At 44.5% G+C, this 23,752-nt stretch overlaps 1 protein-coding gene across 1 annotated transcript in view; it reads left to right on the forward strand.

The window, feature by feature from the left end:
* The window catches only part of CMYA5 (cardiomyopathy associated 5), a 68,431-nt gene that overhangs the window by 1,996 nt on the left and 42,683 nt on the right, over positions 1–23,752 (forward strand). The window contains exons 2-4 of the mRNA XM_056848611.1: positions 5,692–13,000; positions 18,248–18,343; positions 22,521–22,754. Coding sequence (XP_056704589.1) covers positions 5,692–13,000; positions 18,248–18,343; positions 22,521–22,754 — 7,639 coding nt within the window. The remainder of the gene's footprint in view (positions 1–5,691; positions 13,001–18,247; positions 18,344–22,520; positions 22,755–23,752) is intronic.

Below are 23,752 nucleotides of genomic sequence, written 5' to 3' on the forward strand. Positions count from 1 at the left end.
TCTGCCCCCAGAGACCTTTTGCTCATTTGGGCATGAGACCCTTTCAAGATAGCTTGCAATCAAGCGACATATTACGAAGCTCACAACAAGACATGAGTACAAAACTCTTATACAAATACAGAGGTCTTTTTAGTAGGGAAGGAGGCCATGCTTGAAGCTTGGGGGCCAAGTCTACCAAGCATTGTGTTTGTGCAGGCTCCATTAAGTTATCTGGGACATAGGCAAGTATCTTGTGGTTGCCGTGTGGAAATAGACCAATGCTGTAAAGCCAGTGTTTGGTGGGTTGTTCCGTAGATCTTCTGATATTTATGTTATTGCTTATTGCTGTCTGCCAACTTCTTGAAAAATTCACAATAATGCAATGCTGGAACTTCAGTACCACGTCTCTCCTCGCCCTGTGACCTCAATTTCACAGAACCCCTCGGGTTCTTTATGTCCCTGGCTGCACAAATGGCAAATAAAGAATTTTAAAATGGCAGGTAAATTATTCAGTGTGTATTTGCCCTTCCTTGAATAGTTCTTTAAAGCTTCTTCTCCCAAGCCTAGGATAATCTTCTTTATGTGGGCAGGGGGAAAAAAAATTGCTTCTCCTGTGGAGGATTTGGGAAAGAACCCCTCTCAGTTAAGGCTATAGTGGTACCCCATAAATTGAATAATTCTGCAATTATAATAGATTCAAGAGTATTTTATCATGTGCACTGTTGAAAAAAGAAACTTGTCCTTTCCTCCATAACAGTTAGAGCAGTTCCTCAGTGGAACAGGCTTCCTCGGGAGGTGGTAAGCTCTCCTTCCCTAGAGGTTTTTAAGCAGAGTTTAGCAATGCTGATTCTATGACCTTAAGCAGAAGATGAGAGGGAGGGCATCTTGGCCATCTTCTGGGCATAGAGTAGGGGTCACTGGGGGTGTGGAGGGGGAGGTAGTTGTTAATTTCCTGCATTGTGCAAAGGGTTGGACTAGATGACCCTTGTGGTCCTTTCCAACTCTATGATTCTAACCCTTACAGGATTGGGTTGGGGTCTCATTCTAGGGTAAGGGGCTCATCTTGATGTTGAATTAACCTCCCAGATATACACTGGATGGCGAATGCAGTCCCCCAAACTATGTTGAATTAGGCAGTGTTTGCAGTGTCCTGGTAAAATATCGTTCAAACATTTTCACATTTGGTCCTTGTTGATCAAACAAGATTTGTATGAATATAATATTAAGGGCATCTTCATTTTCATTAATTACTTATATGCACTTTAATTAGCAAAATGGATTCCCTGTTTGTGTTGCTTATGCAAACCAATGGGGATGTGATTAATGGAAATAACTAGTGTGGCCTGATCTATACCTTGGACTTCTCTGGGAACCCACCCAAGTTATTCCAGTACTTTTTTTCACAGTGAGAGCAGATATAGCTTTGAAATCTACCTGGAAGTTCATCTTCAGGATCATATCAGAATTGGTTCTGGATGTGAGAGCAGAAGGGTCAGGCTATTTTTGCAATTCATTCTACAAAAGTGTGTTTATGACCCCGTTAAACTTGCTGCTGAGCTGAGGACAGAGTAGGGTTGCCAACCTCCAGGTGGTGGCTGGAGGTCGCCCACTATTACAACTGATCTCCAGGCAACAGAGATCAGTTTCCCTGGAGAAAATGGCTGCTTTGGCAATTGGACTCTGTGGCATTGAAGTCCCTCCCTTCTCCAAACCCCATCTTCCTCAGACTTCACCACCAAAATCTCCAGGTATTTCCCAACCCATAGCTGGCAACCCTAGGATAGATTGCTGAGAACAGTGCATTATCCCTGCTTTATTATATTATTCCCCCCAGTAATGCGTAGCAATATTTACTTGTTTTGTGACATCATCACTTGCCCCCCACCCATATTAGTGGCTGGTGGTGGTGGGAGGGGGGAAATGATGTCACAGCCTAGGTACTGTAAATGCTACCTCAGATTATGGGTAGGGAGAAGAGTATGGAAATAGTTGGCCAAGAGTGCCGTTTTAGTAACATACCTGTGCTTCCTGTATTGTATTTCTATGTGCAGGCACATTATGTTTCTCTTGGTTCTGTCTTTTTGACTGGCCATTTTACTAAACGGCCCATTGGCGGTCATCCAGCTCTCTGGCTTCCATATCCCATCTTATGGAGCTGTCTGTCCCATTGTGTCCCAGGACCTTGCTTCTCTCTTGATGGTCTGCCAGAGCCATAACCGGCCAGCCTCACATCATCCAACACTAGGAGGTTTGGTTCATTCAAAGAAAATGGAGAAGACACACCACTGAGGCATGAGACACTGATAGATTACAGCAGGGCCAGGCAATCTGTTCGGCAGTGAACACCGCATTAAAAAAAAGTGTGAAGATTTGCTGCTATTACTGACCCTGGTCAATATTTCTTCTAGTTAAGTCAGAGCTCTTGTACTTGTGTATTTTGCGGGAAGAGGGGGAGGCAGAATTAGAGCGGAACGCTTCTGCTTATATTGCAGTACACATAACGATTCCTGCCAAAATGTTTATTTCTAAATATAGCCTTTTTATTCAGAACTCTAAAGCAGAACCCCCCCCCCCCCAATAACGTCTTGTTCTCATTCAATCCACATCCTAGTTTATATGTGAGTTAATACCTCTCTGCAGCTGCCCCGGTAAAACGAAGCACAGCGCCCTTGGATTAATGCAGGTGGATATCTACAAGGCTTAAGGCACTTCTGCAGCTTATGATTTTTAGCAAACCGCACAGACCGGAATAACCTTGCTCATTCCGAGTCACCCCATAAATCTGCTCTGCTGCTCATGAATTTATGGCTGGCCATATATGTAAGTGTTTGCAGATTCTTGGAATGCCAGATTTCTCTCTGGCTGCTCATATCCTGTAATAGCTCTGCAGCAAAGAAATCTTCGGTAGCTGTGACTTTGGCCACCATCAGTCTGCAACGGTTAGAGAAAATGTAGACAAAAATCTGTAGTCCCAAGACAGGGACAGAATCGCTAACAAAAAGTTATTTCCCATATCAAGGTCGGATCAAGGTACTTTGCTGCCCTGAGTAAGGTACACCTACCCATAGCCTCCTCTTGTGCTACTTTCAACTTGGGCCCGGCTGATATTGGCATGGGTCCAGGAGGCGACAGCAACACCTCCTGAGTTGCCCACAGCCGGAAGAGAACTAAGCCCTATGGTGTGTTGGGCCCATACCCATTGTGGCTCCAGGCAATCATTGGCGTAGCTTGGTCAGACAACCTGACCTGGCCCACAGGAATCATGAGGACATTTTCTGACAGGAACAGTGACAGAAAGGATGCTCTTCTGTTGTGACTTCTATGGCCAATGAGTTCATTCTGCTGTACACACCATTATGTCAGGTGCCTCCTGTCGGCATGAGAAACTACTCGAATCATAGAGTTGGAAGGGACCAACAGGGTCATCAAGTCCAACCCCCTGCCCAGTGCAGGAAATTCACAACTACCTCCCCCACACACACCCAGTGTGTGGGGCCAAGATGCCCTCCCTCTCATAAATTGTCTAAGGTCATAGAAACAGCACTGCTGATAGATGGCCATCAAGCCTCTGCTTAAAAACCTCCAGGGAAGGAGAGCTTACCACCTCCCGAGGAAGTCTGTTCCACTGAGGAACTGCTCTAACTGTTAGAAAATTCTTCCTAATGTCTAGACGGAAACTCTTTTAATTTCAACCCGTTGGTTCTGGTCCAACTGGGCCCCCTCCTCTATAGGACAGCCCCTCAAGTACTTGAAGATGGTTATCATATCCCCTCTCAGTCTTCTCCTCTTCAGGCTAAACATACCCAGCTCCTTCAACCTTTCCTCAAAGGATTTGGTCTCCAGATCTGTGAGCTCTTTCCTTTGTGGATGTATTTTTTGACAGAGCTATATGATTTCTACGTATATAAGTACAAAAGCAGTGGTAGTATTTATGATAGAATATCAAGAAGGCTTTTTCCCCATCACTGAGAAGAATATCAAGCTACCCTACTTCCGCTGAGGCTGGAACTGCTGAAAGCAACATCCCCAAATTGTCTCCTCTCTCTCCTCAGTCTACTTCATGTGCTCAAGTCTAGAGGAAGTGGGTGGTGGTGGTGGGAGAATCTATTTCAAACTAAACTGGAGTGTGTGTGAGTCAGGGCAACGTAATCCATTGTTTGAAAAGCTATTACCCTAGCCAGACTGGTATGGTCTTGTAAAAAATGTTGAAAGAAAGATTGAGGAAGGGAAGAACTGGGAAGCCAAAAGGGCCTTACAAAAGGGCCCCAGCCCTCAGTTTGCCCAGCCTCACCCCTAGCCTGAGGAAGGGAGAAAGAACCTGCTGGAATAAAGGAGGTTCTGTAGTGTCTTCTTTTCTTGCCCACCCAGCTCCACTCCACCATGACTTGTCCTAGTTGGGTGGCCAGAGATGCCAGGCCAGTGGCCAGCATCCCCAGGAACTTTAGAGGCAGGGTAGGGGGTGGAAATGACATCACATGATGTGTGATGTCACATCTGCCCCAAATTCCAGATGTGACATAAGCACATTGGAGAATGCTCTGGCCATTCCCGAAAACCCCATGGTACTTACCATCAACTTTTCAGGGACACCAAGATTGTCTCCAACATGTTTATGTTACATCTGGGGTTTGGGGCAGACATGATGTCATGAGTCACACAATGTCATTTCTGCCCCTGGCCCTCTCTCCTGCAGGTTTGGGGCACAGGAGCAGGAGGTTGGGTCCACCAGTTGGAGTCTTCCTACTAGAAGAAGGCAACTGATAAGCCTACGGGTGTTGCTTTTTACATGTGTGACTGTGCATATCCTGCAGCATAAGTAACTCAGAGGGCCCAGCCCAGGTAATGGGAGTTGAGGAAAGGGCCATCCCGGCCATCAGCTCACCAGGAAAAGTCCCGGTAGCTATAATGGTCAAGCGGCCTCTGCAGTGAAGTAATGGTTTAGGCCCTCTCATTTGCAGTTTGTTTTAATGGGGAAAAACCCAAAACAAAATAAAACCCTACATTTTGAAAATCCCAAGACTGAAATTTTGGAGGGAGAACCCCTTGGTGTGGGGGCCAATCACTGAAAATTTCTTTCAGATTGGGTGGGTGGTGAAAGACTTTTGGGTAATTGGAGATTGGCTTTATGACTACCTCAAGGTTCAGCCAATGGTGAGCAAGATAGGGAAATAGGAAGGGGAGGCAACTTTGTAATGTTCGCAGGGGCTAGCCAATTAGAATCAGCCTCTCCCAGAAAAGGGAAGAACCAGTTGCTTCTGCTGAGCTGAATTCCTTTTGGAAGTTAGTATGAGTGCCTGAAGAGGTGTTACTGTGGCTGCACATTTAAGGTATGCATGCCTGACTGTACCTTTAAAACCATCAGGAAAAAGGGCACTTCACACACATCAGGTGACCGTGTTCCTTCCTCCCTCCCTTTCCTCTCTCCCTCTCCCCCCCTCTCACCTCATTCTTGAGTTGCCACTGAGGTGACAAAGGAATATTTCCCAGAGTTTAAACTGATATTCATGTAACACAAGTATAATAAGACTTATGTTTGTAGCATTTATAGCACAACCTTATAGCGGTTTATTGACTGAATCATTTTTTTTCACTCTTTCTATAAAATCATACTTACTACATGAAGTGAATACTTTGATGTATCTTAATCTTTACGCTTTGGCTTTTTCTGTTGGAGAAGGTCACAGTTTGTCTTACCATTTGTTTCCTTGGCAGTTTGAAAAACTTTAAGCAGAACAGTGGAAGAGGAAAAACCACGTCACCGGATGCAATGGATGTTGCTCAAAGTGAAGACAGTGGATTGACGTGGGAGACCAGTTCAAGTCGATGCTCCACGTCCCAAGCCTCAGAAACTAGTGCTACATCCGGTGTTTACAGCATGGAGAACTCATTGGTGGATTCTCCTCCAGAGAGAGTCATGGATGAAGGAAAGACAGCACAGAAAAGAAACAGCTCATTAGATCAGATGCCGTCATTTCCAAACCAGAATTCAGGCATGGGTAGTAAAAGAGATGTGTTTTCTGAGAGGCACGTGCAAGAGCCAGCTCCAACAAGAGAACTGGATCCCGCCGATCCACATTCGTGGCCCTTGCAAGTACAACCATCAAAGATTAAGGAATATTTGATACAAATCACGCAGGAAGTGGAGAGTCCAGTGCTAGAAGAAAAAGAAAATGCTTTGAAAAAAAAGGGGGAGCTGCCACTCAAAGGGACAGTAAGAGCACGGATTGAGCAGATCACTGCAGTGTTGGAAGAGAGAAATAAAAGGATTTTCAGGAGGGTGAATGAAAAAGATTTGCCTTCAGGTGGCACCAGGAAGCCAAAAGAACAACCGAAAATATTCTCCAGGCAAAGCATTTCTGTATCTTTAAGGCATATTGAAAGAGATACCAGGGATAAGAATAACAAGAAGGAAATTATATGCTATAATCTCAAGCCTGTGCAGACAAACATTTCAAAGTCGAGGGTGTCTACTCCCTATAAAAAAGATGAGAGGGAAATGAGAAAATCTGTTCTGCCAGAAACTATAAACAAGGCTTCAGAGACACCACCACCCATTCTGTCCTCCCTTGCTGGCAAAGCAAACAAGCTGTATAATGAATCCTATTCACCTGTAACCCAAACATCAGTGTCAGAACATGCAAAGTTTGCTCCTCCAGATCGTCAGGATGAAGTGGAGAAAAAAGCAAAGCCATCTTTTCTCTCTGAGGCAGAAAAGTCATCCAGCTTTGTTGAGGAAACAGGGAAGCAGACAAGGGAGCAGCATTTACCAGGGGCCAGAGAAGTCCCTTATATCTCAGAAGTACCAGAGAGGCAAACAGCTCGGCCGTGCTTGCCTATTTCTGCTGGACCTCTTTCTTACTCTGCTCACGAAGAGGAGAACCAGACTGAATCAACTGCAGTTGCGCTATCAGAATCTGCAGATTGGGATGCACATCTTCCAAATATTATGAAGTCTGAAGAGGTCCAGCCCGAACGTGACCATTCTCTTCCAGCTGAAACTGCAAGCCAAGATATTGAACGGCATCCTTCAAAATTGGAGAGCGAAGATTTGGCTTTGTTGCATTCTGCTGAAGAAACCGGAAAGCAAATAATTCCTCCTTATTCACCTGCAGAGTCTTTGCCTGAAGAGGCAGAAGCACCACATTCTGTTATGGAAACAGAAAAACAAGAAACGAAGCAGTTGGAGGTGGAATATTTAAAGAAAGAAGAAGCACAGAAACAACCAACCACAGTGCTACAAACAGAGCCAGATCACCTGTGTGTGCTGCCTTCAGCGGAAGAATCAGCAATTAGAGAGGCTGAAACGGTACCTGCTTTCTCTTCCACAGCTCATAGCACAGAAATACAGGAACGCCAAAGTAGACAAGAGCATTTTGGGCTTCTTCAGCTCTCACATCTTATGGATGAAGCCGAGAAAGAAGAAAAAGAACAATTGGAATTGAATTTAGAAAAGCAGGGTGTTCAGACACAAATACTGGCCACCGTATCACTAGAGCCAGAATTTCAAGAAGTATCATATTCAAGAGATAAAGCAGAGAATCAGACAGAACATCTAGAATTTCAGCATCTAGATTCATCACTCCCCATCTCCACTGCAGAGAGAGAAGTTCAGCAATATTCTGTAGCTATAGTACAGTCGGATAGTGAACAGCCAGTTATTTCTGAACCCATAAAGGCTCTGCAGGGATCAGAACACGCAGAACCTTCACATCTCAGAGATACAGAAGTAAGTCTGCACTTGCCTACTGAAATAGGCAACGATACTTCAGAACAACTTCCATCTATTTCATCTCTTCTCACTGACAATGTAGAAAAGGAGGAAACTCCGCCATCCTCACTAGCAGCTGCAGTACCTAAGTCAGAACAGCCAAACTCTGTTTCACCATACGCTGCTGAACAAATGGGGAAACAAGACGACCTTCTGCGTTCTCCTGAGAAAGCAATTTTGATCTCAGAAGTGCCGTTTCCCACTGTGGCTGTCCAAAATGCTGCAGCGACAAAATTAGAAATTCAGCCAGACTCAACCACAAAAGCTCCATCTGAAGAATTAGTGTCTATTTCAAGAGAGTCTGCTATTGCTGAAGAGAAGACAATCTGTCCTGATTTGCCTCTGTCTGCTGAACCTCCTCCCAAAGCATCTGTTCAGCTACAAGAAACAGCAGACTTAGAAAATCGCGCCCCTCCATCTATAAAAGCAAATCTGTATTCTGGAGATCAGAATGCATTGTCTCACATTGGAGATGATGGTCAGGAAGGAGACCACCATTTATTTGCAACAACTCAGCTTGAGATGAAACAGTCAGTTACACCTGAAACAAAAAATCAGAAAACAAATGACTCCATACAATCCCAGCTGGAGATGGAAGCAACAGTGGCATTGAGTTCCGCAGATGAAGCAGATAATAAAATTATGAAAAAACCCATCACTGAACTTTCACATCCAGATTCATTGGGTCCTGTGCACGTGCCAGAAAAGCAAGAGAGAGTACAGATGGAGATGGAACAAACTCCTCAACGGCTATTGTCTACAAGTCTACAAAAGGAGGAGTCAAACGTGTCACATTCAGTGGAAGACATGGTGATAAATGGAATCCAGTTTCATTTGCCTGCAGCTTCAAAAGATTCATCTGAGTCAGTTTGTTCAACAGAACCACAAGATAATGGTGACTTTTCGACAGGACCAGCAGCCCCAGGTTCTGGATTGTCAAATATGCAAAACTCTACAGCGGAAGCAATGACACACGGCATTGCAGCACCCGAATGCGACCATGCGGCAAAGCTACCTATTCAGGCTGCAATTGCAGAGCTGGAGCCAGCCTCTGTATCAGTATTGCCCTCCATGCCTGAATCAAGAGAGCATTTTGATACGTCTTTCCCAGTGATGAGTGATGAGGAAGGAGACAGATGTGTGACTCCACGGTCAGACCACGAAAGTCTAACTTTATCAGAAGTGGAGGGAAAAGTAGCCGAACATGATTCAACCACAACTCTAACATCTTCTGCTGAAACAGAACCACAAGGAATTCAAAGCTGTTCACCTAACAAGGCATCCAAAAAATCTCCGATGATTTCATCATTATCTCTAGGTGACACAGAGTCTCCAGAAAGTTCTGTGCCATCTCCAGAGCAATCAAAATTTCTTTTGTCAGAGCATAATAACAAACCACAGAAAGAAGAAAATCAGTACCTTTCCCCCAAGAAATCAGAACCCGTGCCTGAGGAGCAGCTGTCCATTGCAGCCTTCCTCATGGGTGAAACTAGGGAACAGCCCCTTCATTCACCCAGGGCTGTAAAAATTGTGCCCGAAGAATCAAAGTCCATTCCAGAAGATGCAGCTTCTGAAGCAGTAAAAGAAACAGCTCCTTCTTTCTCACCTGCTTCAGAAGAACACCTTTCTAAAGAAACTTTTTCATCATTTGCTGTTGATGGAGGAGAGGAACAGGCTTGGTCTTTTTTGACTGAAGAGTCAAAGCAACTGGCTGCTGAAAAAGCAGATGTACAAGATGTTCAGTCTTACTTACTTGCTGCTGCACAGTCTGAGAGAAGGAATGAGGATGTCGAACTATACTGCCCTGTAACAGCACATTTGGACCAAGAAGACAGGGTATTATTGAATACTACTGAAGGGATCAGCAAGCAGGAGATGCCTCAATATTTACTTTCCACTGTTCAATCAGCACCCACACATCAGGGATTATTGTATCACACAGAGGAAAGAGATAACCAAGAGAGGATACCTTTGGAGATGGAACATTCAGAGTCTTTACTGTCACCAGTCTTGCAAAAGGAGCCAGAACATGTAGATTTACTGCAGCCAATAAAAGAACTGGAGATGGAAGCAATTCAGCCTTGTTCATCTGCAGCTGTTCAAGATTTATCCCAGCCTGCTGGAAAGAAGAGGGAAATGGAGCCTCGGGCCTACTTGCCTGAAACTGCAGACATGGATTTTGGAGTTTCTAAGTTATCAGGATCTATGGATGAAGCAGAGAAAAAAGAAATCCAGCCCTCAAGGTCTGAAGCTGAAAAGTTAGAATATAAACAGTCTGCTTCACCTCTTCTCACTGAGATAGTGGAAAAGCAGGAGGTTTGTTCACATTCACCAGAAGCCTCCGTGTCAGCAGTGTTGGGACAATCAAACTCTGCTTTGATGGATTTTACTGAAGAAGCTAAAAAACCAGAAGTCCAACCTTGTCCTCCTGAATCAGTGGTATCAGAAGAGCCCTTTTCTATTGCTGCATTCCTCCTTTCTGAGGCAAAAGAAATGCAAACCTATTTTCCTAAGCCTGCAGAAAAAGAGAGTCTAGACATTCAGCTTCCTTTCAAAGAACCCAATTTGTTGGTAGAAGGATTCACAAGTGGTTCAGCCTGGCCTTCTGAGATTGATGAGGCAATTAAGAGGGAAAGCCAACCTTCTCCAACACATTTTGAAACAGAACAGCTTTCTCATGAATTTCAAGCAGAGGTTACTGACCAAGATAACAGAGAAAATATCTGTAATATTCCCACAATAACTAATTTAATTTTGAATGAGTCTTCTGATACTGTACTATCACAACCTATGGATGACACTCAGCCATGGTTGGCAGACTCTGATAAAACTACCAATAAAGCTATTTTAATTAGCAGTGAAAATCTTTCAGGAATAGAAGACATAAAGAATTTACCTCATGCAGACATAACCTGGAAACAAACTGAAAACTTCTTGCAAAAAGAGAAGGAATTAAAAGACAATGAAAAGCCAAGAGAAAAAGCCATAGCTGCTCCTGAACTTGACCAAGGAAAAGACGCATCCAGTAATTCTGAAAATCATGAGACAGTGAATATTCATGTCCCTCCACTTGTTTCTTCAGTTGACAAAGAAGAAGATATGAACGTACCAGAGAAATTAAAATATCTGGAAACGGTTTCCTCCCTGAAAACCCAGCCATTTCATCTTGTTGAAGATTTGGTTGTTGACCAAAAAACTTCGACGGGTAAACTGGGTACAAAAACGTCAGACAGCTTAAAAACAGCCAACTCTGAAAATAACGAAAATGAATTAAAAGAACGTGTTAAAGAAAAAGAAGTTCAGGGTAGTATAAATAATGAAAAGGAAATTTTAACTGTTCCAGAAAGCAAAAATGATGGTATTTTAAATGTCACTGGTTTGGGTTGTTTTGGAAATTATAGCTTGACTGACGACAGCTCCTTCACCCAAACAGGAAAAGAGCAGTCAGTTCAGGGAGCACAGGGGCCGCTGGATGTTACAAAGAAAAATGCTGAGGAAGCCACATCTTCAGCTGCAAGCTTGGAAAATGTTTTGGAGTTTTCCTTACCAGAAAGTAAAATGGTGGAAACTTTTAATGGAATGGCAAGGGAAGAAAATGCAACAACTACCCACAAAGACATCTCAAAGGTATTAAATGAAGACAAACCAGTTGATGCTGTTAGGGAAAATGATAAAAATATAGAGGAGGGGCTAAACTTAGTAGGTGCACCTTTATTTCACACAGAAAATGACATGTTATCCCAAACTCCATTAATTCCCTTGCCAGACAAATCAGTCAACCCTGAGCTGACAGCAGGGCAGCCTGCTTTGGCATCTTGGAATAGGGATCTGTATGAAAAAGCAGAGATGGAATCCAAGGACGATAGCTGTAAACATCCATCTGATGAAAACGTTAAGAATACTGATGTGCCTTTGCATGGAAAACATGGTGCCCCAGATGATGAAATTACAGCTCACTTTGAAAGGGGCATTCCTAAAGATGGCAGTCCCAGTAACTTGGACGAGTCCCTAAGGGAACAACTTCTGAAGGACCAGCATGTTACAGAAGAACCACAAGTCTCGCAAGGTGGATATGGCTCAAATGAAAAGGAATGTGAGTCTGTTTACATTCCATCTGAAGCAACCGCCCAAGCAGGGGTCTTCTCACCAAGGGAAATGGTTAATGATGCCTTGATAGAAGGGCCAGCAGAGATCGCAAGTGATGTACAAGTTGCGACTTGTCAGCCAACACATGCAATACCCTTTGGAAGCAGGCTTTATCACTCAGGTGCAACCAGTGATGAGAGCAGTCAGAACAGAGCAGAAGAATCCTCGTCTTCCGAAGCAAGCCAGATGTTGCCAGAGGAAATAAGTGATGAGGAGTCTTGTCCAATACTGGATTATGCAGCAACTGTTTATCAAAAGGAATCATCAGTGCAAGATGAATCAAAGGTTGTTGCTTGTCTTGCAACTGACCAAACAGAACAATCTGAAGTAACAGAAGTTGATAAAGTAGATAATGATGTGGTAAGAAAACCTGTGGAAGAAGGTGCTCAGTTTCCTGAAACACTCTACCACGTTAGTCCTCACTGGCAAAGTGAGGGACAATTAGAAGAACATTTAGTTTCAGTCCCTGAACCTGTGGCACAAGGTACATATGCTTTAGATCACGAATGTCTTCCATCTTGGGACTTTGAAGGGCAAACATATGAAAAAAGAGTTAAAGAAAATATTGCCAGTGATCTAGCTAAGGATAACAGAGAAGATACAAACCAACAACCTTCAGCACCTGAAGCAAAATCTGACAAAGTATTTGGGGAACTTGACTTCTCTCTTTTGTCACACGATTTTGAATCTTATCCATTATACTCAATAAAAGAAGAAGAATATAGTGACGATGAAGATCTAGCTGAGCTCATGGGATACGAAACAGTGACACGAGATGATATTTTCCAAGAAGAAACAGCCTCAGAGCTAGCTCGTGAAGAGCTGCTGTTTGATGACAGGAAGTCTTTAGACCGCATTAGTGATAGCTATGAGTTTATATATGAAAAAGAAGCCAGTGCATCTGCTGAAGAAGAGGAGTTGATGGGTCTTAAACAGCTACCACACAATGTTCCAGAAAGTGAGGTCCTGCAGAAAGAAACAGAACGGGCACAATTAGATACCTATTGCTGTGAGTGCAAATGTCCCATATCTGCGGATGACAAGCTTTGGGGAGAGCATAAAGACCACAGTGTGACAAACCTGGACACAGGTGTGACCGAGTTAAAGGTAAGTGGCGAACACTGTAGAATTTCTCTCCAGCGTCCTCAGTGGAATTACCATCCTTATGTTGTCATTTGGCATTGATATTCAGTTGAGGATGTTTCAATGGAATATACGCAAGGTTAAGAGAAGAGCAAATAAGGGTTAGGACGTGCCATGAAATTTAGGTTCAGTTGGGGCCCAGAGAGGCTCATAATATCGTTCACCCTTCCTCCATTTTATCCTGACAACAACAAACCTAAGGTTAGGCTTAAAGACAGTGACTGGCCCCAGGTATCCCAGCAAGCTTCCATGGATTTGAAGCCAGATCTAAGTCTGACACTCTAACTACTAAACCCTGCTGGAAAAGATTTGGAGACTATTTTTGGGAGACGATTACCTGTATTTAAATAAAATCTGTTGAGTATGTTGCTATAATGTTCGCAGTAGCTCTTATTACAGGACGGTAAGCACCATTTTAATAGGCATACCTGGCTATAGTCCTAAGTACCTTGAAGAGTTAAAAAAAAAAATTTCCAGCATACATTTTTGAAAAATAGAGGCCACTTGTTCAGGTGCTCTGTATGGATCCCCAGCATGTACTCTTTTTGTACGAGAAAAAAAAACGGTAAGGTCAAGGGGCCATGCAGCAAGTACAGGTTGAAAGGTAATGATGTAAAATTCAAATCTGATCAAGAAAAGTACAAAGATGCAAAGTTAGTTAACATCTGTAAAGAGAAAGAAAGCCTAAGCATATTTACTAGGATGTAGTCCTACTGAAAATCAGTTCGGCTGTAAGTCCCATTTCATTTCATAAAGCATGCTGAACTTTTTTCTTGGCAGTGCGCTATTAATTCCACTTTAAAAGGCTGCACATGCTTTATTTATTGAAATAATTTATTTGGTAATTATGCTGCCTCTCCAGGGAACCTGCCCGAGGTGGCTTACAAAATAAAGCATGATAAAACTTCAATTTAGTGAATTTTTGTATTAGAAACAGAGAGCTGGAAGAAACCTCAAGGGTCATCAAGTCCAACCCCCCTACACAACACAGAAAATTCACAACTGCCCTCCCATCCCTCCAATCTGGCCTGGAGGAAAATTCCTACTTGACCCCCAAAGTGGTGATCAGCAATATCCTGGGCATGTAAGAAAGTGCCATGAGAGCTGAGCTGCCCTCCCTCTCATGATCTGTCTAGGTTTACAGAATCAGCATTACTGTCAGATGGCCATCTAGCCTCTGCTTAAAAACCTCCAGGGAAGGTGAGCCCACCACCTCCCGAGGAAGCTTACAAAGCAAGAGATAAGTGCAATGGTCTCTTCCCACTGCTGCTCCATCAGCAAACGATGTTCAGAGGTGCAGTGCCTCTGAATGTGGAGGTTTCATTTAGCCATCGATAGAGCTGTTCTCTATGAATTTGTCTAGACCCCTTTTGTCAATTTATTTTTAAAAAATCTACCCCATTCTTCCAATCCAGGAAAGGTTACAATAAAAATGAAACCATGATTTCTAAACAGGTTGAAGACTTTGGACTAGGAACATCTTGGCTCACAGCCATTACACTATTGCGTATTACTCCCATGAGCAACTTTTAAAATATGATTCCCATTAATGTCAATTATAAATTTCCCATTGATTTTTTAATAGAGTTTGATAACTTCTCAGTGACTACAGCTTTAATGCTACAACTGTGAATGGCAATCAGTTACTAAGAATATGAGTCATGCGCTTCAGAATCATCCCTAGAGTGGATTCTTCAAAGTCCAAGGTCTTGCTCCGAGGATGAGCATGTCCCATGACATCATCTCTTGGCTCTGCGACTTGCAGAGACAGCCAAAAATGAAATTAGCTACGGAGTACTCCATGTGACTTTCACTCAGCAAACTTTTCCTCCCCTTTACTGTTTTCTGCTATTCTGATGTTGTGTTCCTTTAGGAGGCACCCAGATAACAGAATCCTGGCCACTTCAGCATTGCCAGCAGTGTAATATGCTTAATGGCTATTTGTGTGTGTGTGTGTGTGTGTGTGTGTGTGTGTGTGGTTAAACTTTCCCAGCACAACACAAGTTCACCTTGGAAATGCAGAACGATTCTTCCCCTTGAGTATATATGTGCACTCTCAATTTAATGTTGCAGTTTAGCATGCCTTTTATAATCCATAGATGACACCAATGCTAATTTCCAGGCTTGTTTTTTAACCTTCGTTTTAGGTGTATAGAAATCTGATTAACAGCAAGGGTGTTTATGAAACACAAACAGCTTATGAACAGATGGCCAAGTGCTCCAGAAGAAGGTCAAGGCGGGCTACTGCATAACTCATGACTGTTGTCTCCATTATTTGAAAAGCCCAGTCTTCTCTAACCTTTCAAGAGCAAGGGGGTCAGGAAAAACAGGGAAGAAAGACCTATATCCACAGATTTTTTTTAAATTACTAAACACATTGAATGCCATTTCAGAGAGTCCCTTTACCTTCAGAAGTGGTTATTTATTAATTTATTTAATTACCATACCTTACAACATTCTCCCTTTCTCCATTTTATCTTCACAATAACCCTGTGAGGTAGTTTAGGCTGGGAGTGTGCTAGGGTTGTCAGGACCCTCTTTGCCACCAGCAGGAGGTTTTTGGGGCAGAGCCTGAGGAGGGCGGGGTTTGGGGAGGGGAGGGACTGCAATGCCATAGAGTCCAATGGCCAAAATGGCCATTTTCTCCAGGTGATCTGACCTCTATCTGCTGGAGATCAGTTGTAATAGCAGGAGATCTCCAGCTAGTACCTGGAAGTTGGCAACCCTAGAGTGTGTGACTGGCTCAAAGTCACCCAGCAGGCTTCTGTGGCAGAATGGGGATTTATTTACTGGTTGGTTTTAAAGAACAGATCAGCAGCACGAGTCTCCAGGTAGTCAAAGGAGAAACCTGGCTGGCACCTAGGTTTAAGCTAGTTATGGCTTCAGAGTGAAATTTGAATTCTCTTTCACTGCTTACAGGCTTTCACTGAGGTTGGATCCTCTCTCACACACAGGATTCAACCCACACCCGCCTGCCCTTTCTCAAAACTCAGGCTAAATGGTACAAGGTCTGCTCATCCCCAGAGACAGGCCTAGCAATCGGGTACTCTGTTCTCTCCCAGAGGCAGAGCTAAACCACTCTGCCACCCTACCAGGCAGAGCTACCCTTATGTCTGCCCTTTTACTGAGGTAGACCCCAAACTAGCGTGGCACTTTTCAAAATGCAGATCTGAATGTCCCCTGCTGTGCCTTTTTCCAGCATCCCCCCTTCTGAAGGGTGATTGGATGCTGGGGCAGCATTCCCATAGGCTCTGCTGAGAGGTGCTTTTCCCCTTCAGGGGCAGGACAGCCCCCAGTCTGTCACATATATGAATAAATGCGCACCTTATCAAAATGTTAAGTTGGGTGCTTAATAAAAAAAGCTACTGCTCATTGGTGGGAGAAAAAAAAAGGCTATCTCTAAGGGTTTCTTTTTTCTTTTTTCTATTAAAGTAATATGCTAGAGTCAAGATGGCTTTTTAAAAAGTGCATCTTTCTTTCTCACCCTTTTCATTTATAATCACTTCCAGCGATTACCCAAATACATTATTAGTGAATTAATCAGATTAAATCATTGAACGTTTTAATTGCTAAATAAAATGTAGCGTGGAATTGTAGAAAAATCCCACAGTGCCTCCCATTTTATTTTTTATGGAACTTATTACGTCTTTTAGGTCCCTCTCTGTACTTTCCCCCAAACTACCTTGTGGTTTATGTTCCAGTAAAGCTTCCTCAATTGAATGTCAACGTCAGTTACAATGTTGTGCATTGATCTCCAATGCAGGGGTTTCTGGATCCTGGCAGGCCTAATCCTTGGCCATTTCTGCACTAATCACTTACAACAGAGAATGCTCATGGTTCATCTGTGAGATTTGGAATTGTATTCAAAAACTTTCGTCCGCATGTTGCCTCTATTGCCGTTGTATTCTTTGTTCCTGAGACCCTGTCCATACTTCCTTTAAAAAGAACGATACGTTCCCTGGGAGAGCATGGTGTCATTTGTGACGTCGCACTCCTCCCTCTCCCTCTTTTTTGTGGGCCTGTGCACTAGCGTTGTTGATGCAATGAGATTGGTTGCCGTGCTCGGGTTTGGTATCGCCACTTAATCCATTTGATGTGAAAATAAACTCGTAACATGGGGAGGACAGGAAGGTAGCTCAGAAGGCAAGCTGCATGCTGGAAATCAGTGGTGCTTGTAGCCAATCTGGCACCCGTTGAGTGACCATGAAATAAAAAGGGAAACGTTGCTCTGCTCTGAATTGCCTTTCCCCCCACCTGGCCCCTGACAGGAAGGGGTTAAGCGCCCTAAAGTGTGTCAAAGCAAGGCGCCCACAACCTGCTGCTGAGGCCGGAGTGGCCAGGGCAGAAACTTGACAAGCCCCCGAGTTATTTATACTCTTGGAACAAGGCGACCAATGGTTAATGCCAGAGACAGCAAATGGCGGAGCCCCCCCACCCAGCTGGTGGGTGTTCTCTGGGTCTGTGGGAATAGCTACAGGGTGTGAGGGGCAGGTCTCGCTCCTCCCGCTCAGGAAAGTGGCCTTGGCCTTATTCCACTGGCCGGTACTCCTGCAGGATGCCAATTACATTGAACAACCGAAGAATCGCCTCCTTGGACTCTTCCATTGAAAACAATCCTGTGTTCTTTATGGGGGTTGCAGTCCTATGCCCAGGTCCCCCACGGAGGGGGAAGAGAGATGGGCTACGATCCAACGTTCCTTCGGTAGTCCAAATCCATTTAATTAAAAAAAATTAAAAAGCACAGGAAATGATTGGCAGAAGGAGAGGGGGAACAGGAAGGAGAGGGGGGAAGAGGGGATGGGAGGGAGACAGGCGATGCAGTGGGTGTTGCCAATGGAGGGGCAGAGAAATAAATAGCGTCTTAATCATTTCTACACCTCAGGGGAAGTCGTCCTTGAAACAGAGGTTCAGGAAACATCATTGTATAAATGTTTGCAGATAACACAGATTAAACGATTACAAAATGTTTCCAATACCAAACAAACGGAACATGGTGCAGACATGAGAAAATAAAATGTTTCATTAGATGTTTCAAAAACTTAGTGCGGAAACGGCCCTTGTGTTGTGAAAATGCTGTGACACAGGATTGCTTTGTGAGGGTTTTTTTCATTATAGATTGTACAATTTCTTCACATTTAGTGTATGCAACAATTAGAATCTAACTTTTTCTCTGACCATTTAAAAAAGATATTTAACAATTCTAATTTGTAGGGTCAATTGGATGGATTCCTAGACATTTTACAGGAAAGGTCTTTGAAGATTGAAGGGTTTGTCAGTGAGATAGAGGCCCTTTTCAATACTCTTGAGGTGAGTATGATATCTACATTCTCTACTCATTTAATACCTTTAGTTTCTTACAAAGTTTATGTTTGAATGTTCATGACTTTTAAGAATAATTGTTCAACAGAAAGGAGCTTAAGTTTTCTTTCTACACAAGATGAGATGGTTTTAGCTAACTATGCTCCATTTACCCAGTATTAAAATATTTCAGCATGAATGACCTTTTGACGAATCTAAGGAGAAATTGGATGGCATTACTGAACTTTGGGCTGAGGGGGAAATCAGCTTATACACACAATTTAAATCAAAGGTTTAACTTAGATTTTCACAATACCGATGTCAGCACTTTGATCTCTTTTAGAGGTGATAGATCCAATCTGAATGAATATTGTGATTACAAAGGAATTGTTATTAATTATTCCGAGAGGGAGAACACTCTCACTTAGTGGAACAGGGTCTTTGGATCCAACACAGTGTCTTCATTTGGGAAGCTTACCATATTTTTCGCTCCATAAGACGCACCTGACCATAAGACGCACCTAGTTTTTAGAGGAGGAAAACAAGAAAAAATATATTCTGAATCAAATGGTGTACTAAACTATTTAATAAGCTACCGGTATATTATCCGCTTTTGGGGGCATCAGTAGGTGGGGGCTATTGCTAAGTCCAGGTGTTGGGGGTGGGTGGGAAAGAGGCCTGCTTGGCTGCGGCAGTTGACCCCTCTATGGGGAGTTGGCCAGGCTGCAGCCAGAGTGACTGGATGGAGGCCCGGCGGGATCTCAGTCCCCCCCAGCAGCCTTCTTGTCATGGGCCCTGCCTTCGGAGCTGAGGACCCAGAGGACTCTGAAGCTGAAGTGGAGGAACAGGTTGCCTCTGGGCCTTCAGTACCTCCATTGCAGTCAGTAGTACAGGAGCCTGAAACAACTCAGCAGGAACCACAGCTAGGCAGAGAGATGGAACAAAGGCAGACAGAAGCTACTCGTCCCCCAACTCCTGCAGTGGAAGCTGAGAATGGCAGCCCTCCAAGCTCACCTGAACCTGATAGGCATATCAGGACTCGCCAGCGTATAGTTTTGCAGGGTAGGCGAAGGAGTGCTCGCCTGGAAAGCCTAAGCAGACAGAGAACTGGTGCTGAGTCGTTGCAGGATGAAGCCTAGCTTGGAAGTGCACTGACTGATAAAGGCAGTGCAGGCACGCTTTCACTTTGCGGAAGCAACCGTGCAATTTCCATGCCTTCTTGTTACTGCTATGATTGATCTTTCCGGCCGTTGACTCTTGCCTGTTTTGACGACGCCTCTGAATACTGACCTTGGGAGATAGCAGAATCTTTGTTGCCTGCTCCGAAAGGGGCTAGATACCCCCCCCCCCGCAAGTCTGAGGACTGCGGGCACCGCCCAGCCCTTGACCTACGCCGGCACACTTCTGCTTACAAAAAGTAAAAACAAAAAGGGGCGTTCCCGAGCTGAAATGGCTCGGGAGGCCAACTAACGTCAGCCCCGCCCCCAGCCAGGCGACGGAACGTTCTTTTCACAGGCAAAAAAAACGGGAAAACAATTGTGGGGCTGTTTGAACTAGTCCTTATGGGGGGGGGCTCTTTGGCCCATCTTTGCTACCCCTGCATCTCTGCCCTGGGAAGCAGCTTGGGACCCTGGGGTCTGAAAGGGGTCGGCCGGACTCCCTGCCCCCCAAGAGGGGCACCAGCGGAGACCCGCCCTGGGGACCTGTGCGGCAGCTGGTGCCTGAATGCCCTGTCTGCACGAGGGGGGGGGACGTTACGCCTGGGGAAGCACCCTGAATCCCTGAGCAGGTGGACGGCGCTCCGTGCCCCGCTGCCGCTGCGCTGGGCAGCTGGGAGGGACCTCCCGCCCCCCAGCTGGCGGCTTCCTAGCCGGCTCCTGGGGCGTGTGGGCTCCGTGCCTGGCTCCCTTGGCAGTGGTGGGTAGGGGCCTCCCGCCCCCCAGCTGGCTGGCGGTTTTAAAGCCGGCTCCTGGGGTGCATGGGCTCCGCGCCCAGCTCCTGCTGCGCTGGGCGGCTGGTGGGAGGGGCCTCCCGCCCCCAGCTGGCTGCCAGCGTCCCAGCCGGCTCCTGGGGCGGCCCGGCTCTGCACCCCGCTGCCGCTGCGCTGGGCGGCTGGGAGGGGCCTCCCGCCCCCCAGCTGGCTGGCAGTGTCCCAGCTGGCTCCTGGGGCACGTGGGCTCCGCGCCCGGCTCCCGCTGAGCTGGGCGGCTGCTGGGAGGGGCCTCCCTTTCCCCAGCTGGCTGGGGGCTTTAAAGCCGGCTCCCGGGGCACGTGGGCTCCGCGCCCGGCTCCTGCTGCACTGGGCGGCTGCTGGGAGGGGCCTCCCGCCCCCCAGCTGGCTGGCGGCTTCCTATCCAGCTCCTGGGGCGCGCCGGCTCTGCGCTGGGCTGCCGCTGCCGGGGGTCGGGCATGGCTCCCAGGGCCTCTCGGCAGCTTTGCCCTTCTCCCCGGGGGCCGGATTCACACACATTCGCTCCATAAGATGCACAGACATTTCCCCTCACTTTTGAGGAGGAAAAAAGTGCGTCTTATGGAGCGAAAAATACGGAAGGTCATGCTTTGGCTGCAGTTCATAACCTACTTATGTCATGGCAGAATGGTGGTATATGATAGAATAGTAGAAACTCTGCCTTTAATTTAAAAGGAAGCTTTGAGTACTTTACTATTTGCTGTATTCAACTGAAAACAACTGCATTAGTCCTGCTGATTTCAGAGAGACAGTCTTGTGGAAGCAATGGTAGATTTGTTGTCCATGCTTTTTAAGAAGCTAATGTGATTTCTCTTCTGAGAGTATTTCTAAATTATATATGAATAGATATGAAATGTTCATATACTGCTTTATGCTGTCAATGTTAAACTAAAGAACTGTGGATATTAAACTATGGGAAAGGGACATTCTAGAACAATTGTCCTAGAAGAGTTGTTTGGAGCAACAAAACAGGAACTTTTGAGACACATTGTTATCATGGGCTAGTCCCTTCTTACCTGCAATCCATGCTCAGAGAAGAAATCCAAAAATTAATGAAAACAATTTCAGTTAATTAACTAGATATTTGAGGTATCCTGGCCTGGCCTGCATACCTTGTGATCCACCAAACCAAACACAGCAGGCTAGTCATGTTAGCTGTTCTCCGGGGGTTCAATAAACCTCCTTTCCCTCCCCTCTTTCCTTTTTTTCCTGCCAAGGACTTCTAGTAATAAAAGGGAGTTGTCAGTCACATGGCAGGGCCACAGACTGTGGCTGGCAAGCTGCATTTAGCTGAGTGGGTGACAAGTTGTTCAGTCTTGGAAGAGGGCAAAGAACCTTCCAAATGCCTTTGGAATGAGATGAGATGCATTGCATAGCGTCTCCTGGATGAACAGATGAAGTAGTGGCAAACCTTGGACTGGATCTCAGGAAGCCACGACACTGATCTGTGTTAGGGAAACAGGGAAAGCAAGACTGATAGCAGCAGAATCTCTGAGTGTAGATATATATCATACATATGTATTGTATTGATAAACGCCCAGAATGGGCAGCCACTCTCCTTGCCAGCTACGTGATGGCTGGAGATCTCCTGCTATTACACCTGATCTCCAGGTAACAGAGATCAAGTCCCCTGGAGAAAATGGCCACTTTAGCAATTGGACTCAGTGGCATTGAAGTCACTCTCCTCTCCAAACCCCACCCTCCACCCCCAAAATCAAGTATTTCCCACCCCGGAGCTAGCAACCCTATTGCCTGCTGTGGGATAGCACAGTTAAAATTGCCTCCCAAGACCATCTTTGTTCAGCCAATGAGCATTCAGGAACTGGACTGTATTTTCTAGGCAGTGGTGGTGTTCCTAGGATTTCCCTACATGTGTCCTTTGTAGCACAAGTTGCACCAAGGAATCAAAGTGCATCCTTACCGCTTCTCATTGGCTGCTATCACTATAGATACATTGACACAAAGAGAGAAGAAACATTGCCCTATGGAGCTTTTCTGCTTCAATGACCACTGAGTGGTGATTCTGCCTTATTTTTTCAACATAGTGGCCTAACTTTTCAAGGCACACCAGCCTGTCTTGTAGCACACTGATGCACATCTTCCATGTGCTGCAGGATTAGACCTGAGAAAAGCAGCTCTGAAATCCCTAGTGATCGAGAGTTTTACCAATGAATGTTATGTTTCCAAAATGTGGGAAAATAATGTATTTATGTCTAGGAAAACTGTAAAGGAAAGGAACAGCTTTTGGAAGAGCAACATGAAAACATTGTCAAGACTGTGCTAGGACACCATGACCAAAAGGCGCAGAGGTTTGAAGAAATAAAGAACACAAAAATGGAGTACCTCTACGAACAGATGGTTAATTTTCAAGAATATATTGACACAGCAAAAGAAACCTTGGAGACTATCATAAAGGAAACTGAAGAAATGGATGATTTTGTTTTCCTAAGGGTAAGTACAAAACAACATGAATGCTAATAACATGTTTCATAACATTTCATAGTTGGGAGGGGAAAGTGTATAGATTGGACTTCTTTTAGTTAATGCCTCTTAATCAATGACCTGAGATAAAATGACAGTCAAACGCATATGGCCCAACATTTTCCTCAATTATTTGACCTTGCAAACTACCTGAAAATAGACTAGGGGTCATCCAGAAAAAAATAAGAGAAAAGGGGATTCTAATAGCCTACAAGGGCTGTAATGAACTCTCCACTAGGAGATTAAGACAATCAGGTCAATGAGGTCAATAATACGGCTACACCAGGTGTGGTAGAATAGCATAGTCTTAAGTCTATAGATATTCTTCTTAATCTAAACACCATACAGTGTATAAAATTGTGATTAATTTTAATTGATTAATTTTTGCATTTAACTGATCAATTAATTATAGGTAGGGTATCCCTTATCCAGACATCCCATATCCAGACTGATCAGAAAACTGGACCCTTTGAGCCAGCATGCAGGCAGATTCGTGCTGCCTGCTTTTAATGTTTCCTCTCACCTAAAAAAATAAAATATAGTGTACACAGCATTGCAGGTGGAAACGGAAAGCCTGCCGTTGTTAGTTTGTTTGCTGTTTGCTGTTGCTTTTATTTAACAGCTGATACGGGTATTCTGGTGAGATAGTTACACTTTTGCTTTCTGATGGTTCAGTGTACGCAAAATTATTAAAGACATTGTTTAAAATTACATTCAGGCTACGTGTATAAAGTATATATAAAACATAAATGAATTTGGGTCTCATCCCCAAGATATTTCATTATGTATATGCAAAAATTCCAAAATATTCCAACATATGGAAAGATCTGAAATACGGACCACATCTGGTCCCGAGCAATCTGGATAAGGGATACTCAACCTGTATATTTAAATATTTGTACATATTATCAAGTATATGTACAGTGATCTATTTGGTACATACATATCCACGCACAGTGGCAAGATTA

The sequence above is a fragment of the Euleptes europaea genome, chromosome 4, assembly GCF_029931775.1.
Source record: "Euleptes europaea isolate rEulEur1 chromosome 4, rEulEur1.hap1, whole genome shotgun sequence".
Taxonomy (NCBI): domain Eukaryota; kingdom Metazoa; phylum Chordata; class Lepidosauria; order Squamata; family Sphaerodactylidae; genus Euleptes; species Euleptes europaea.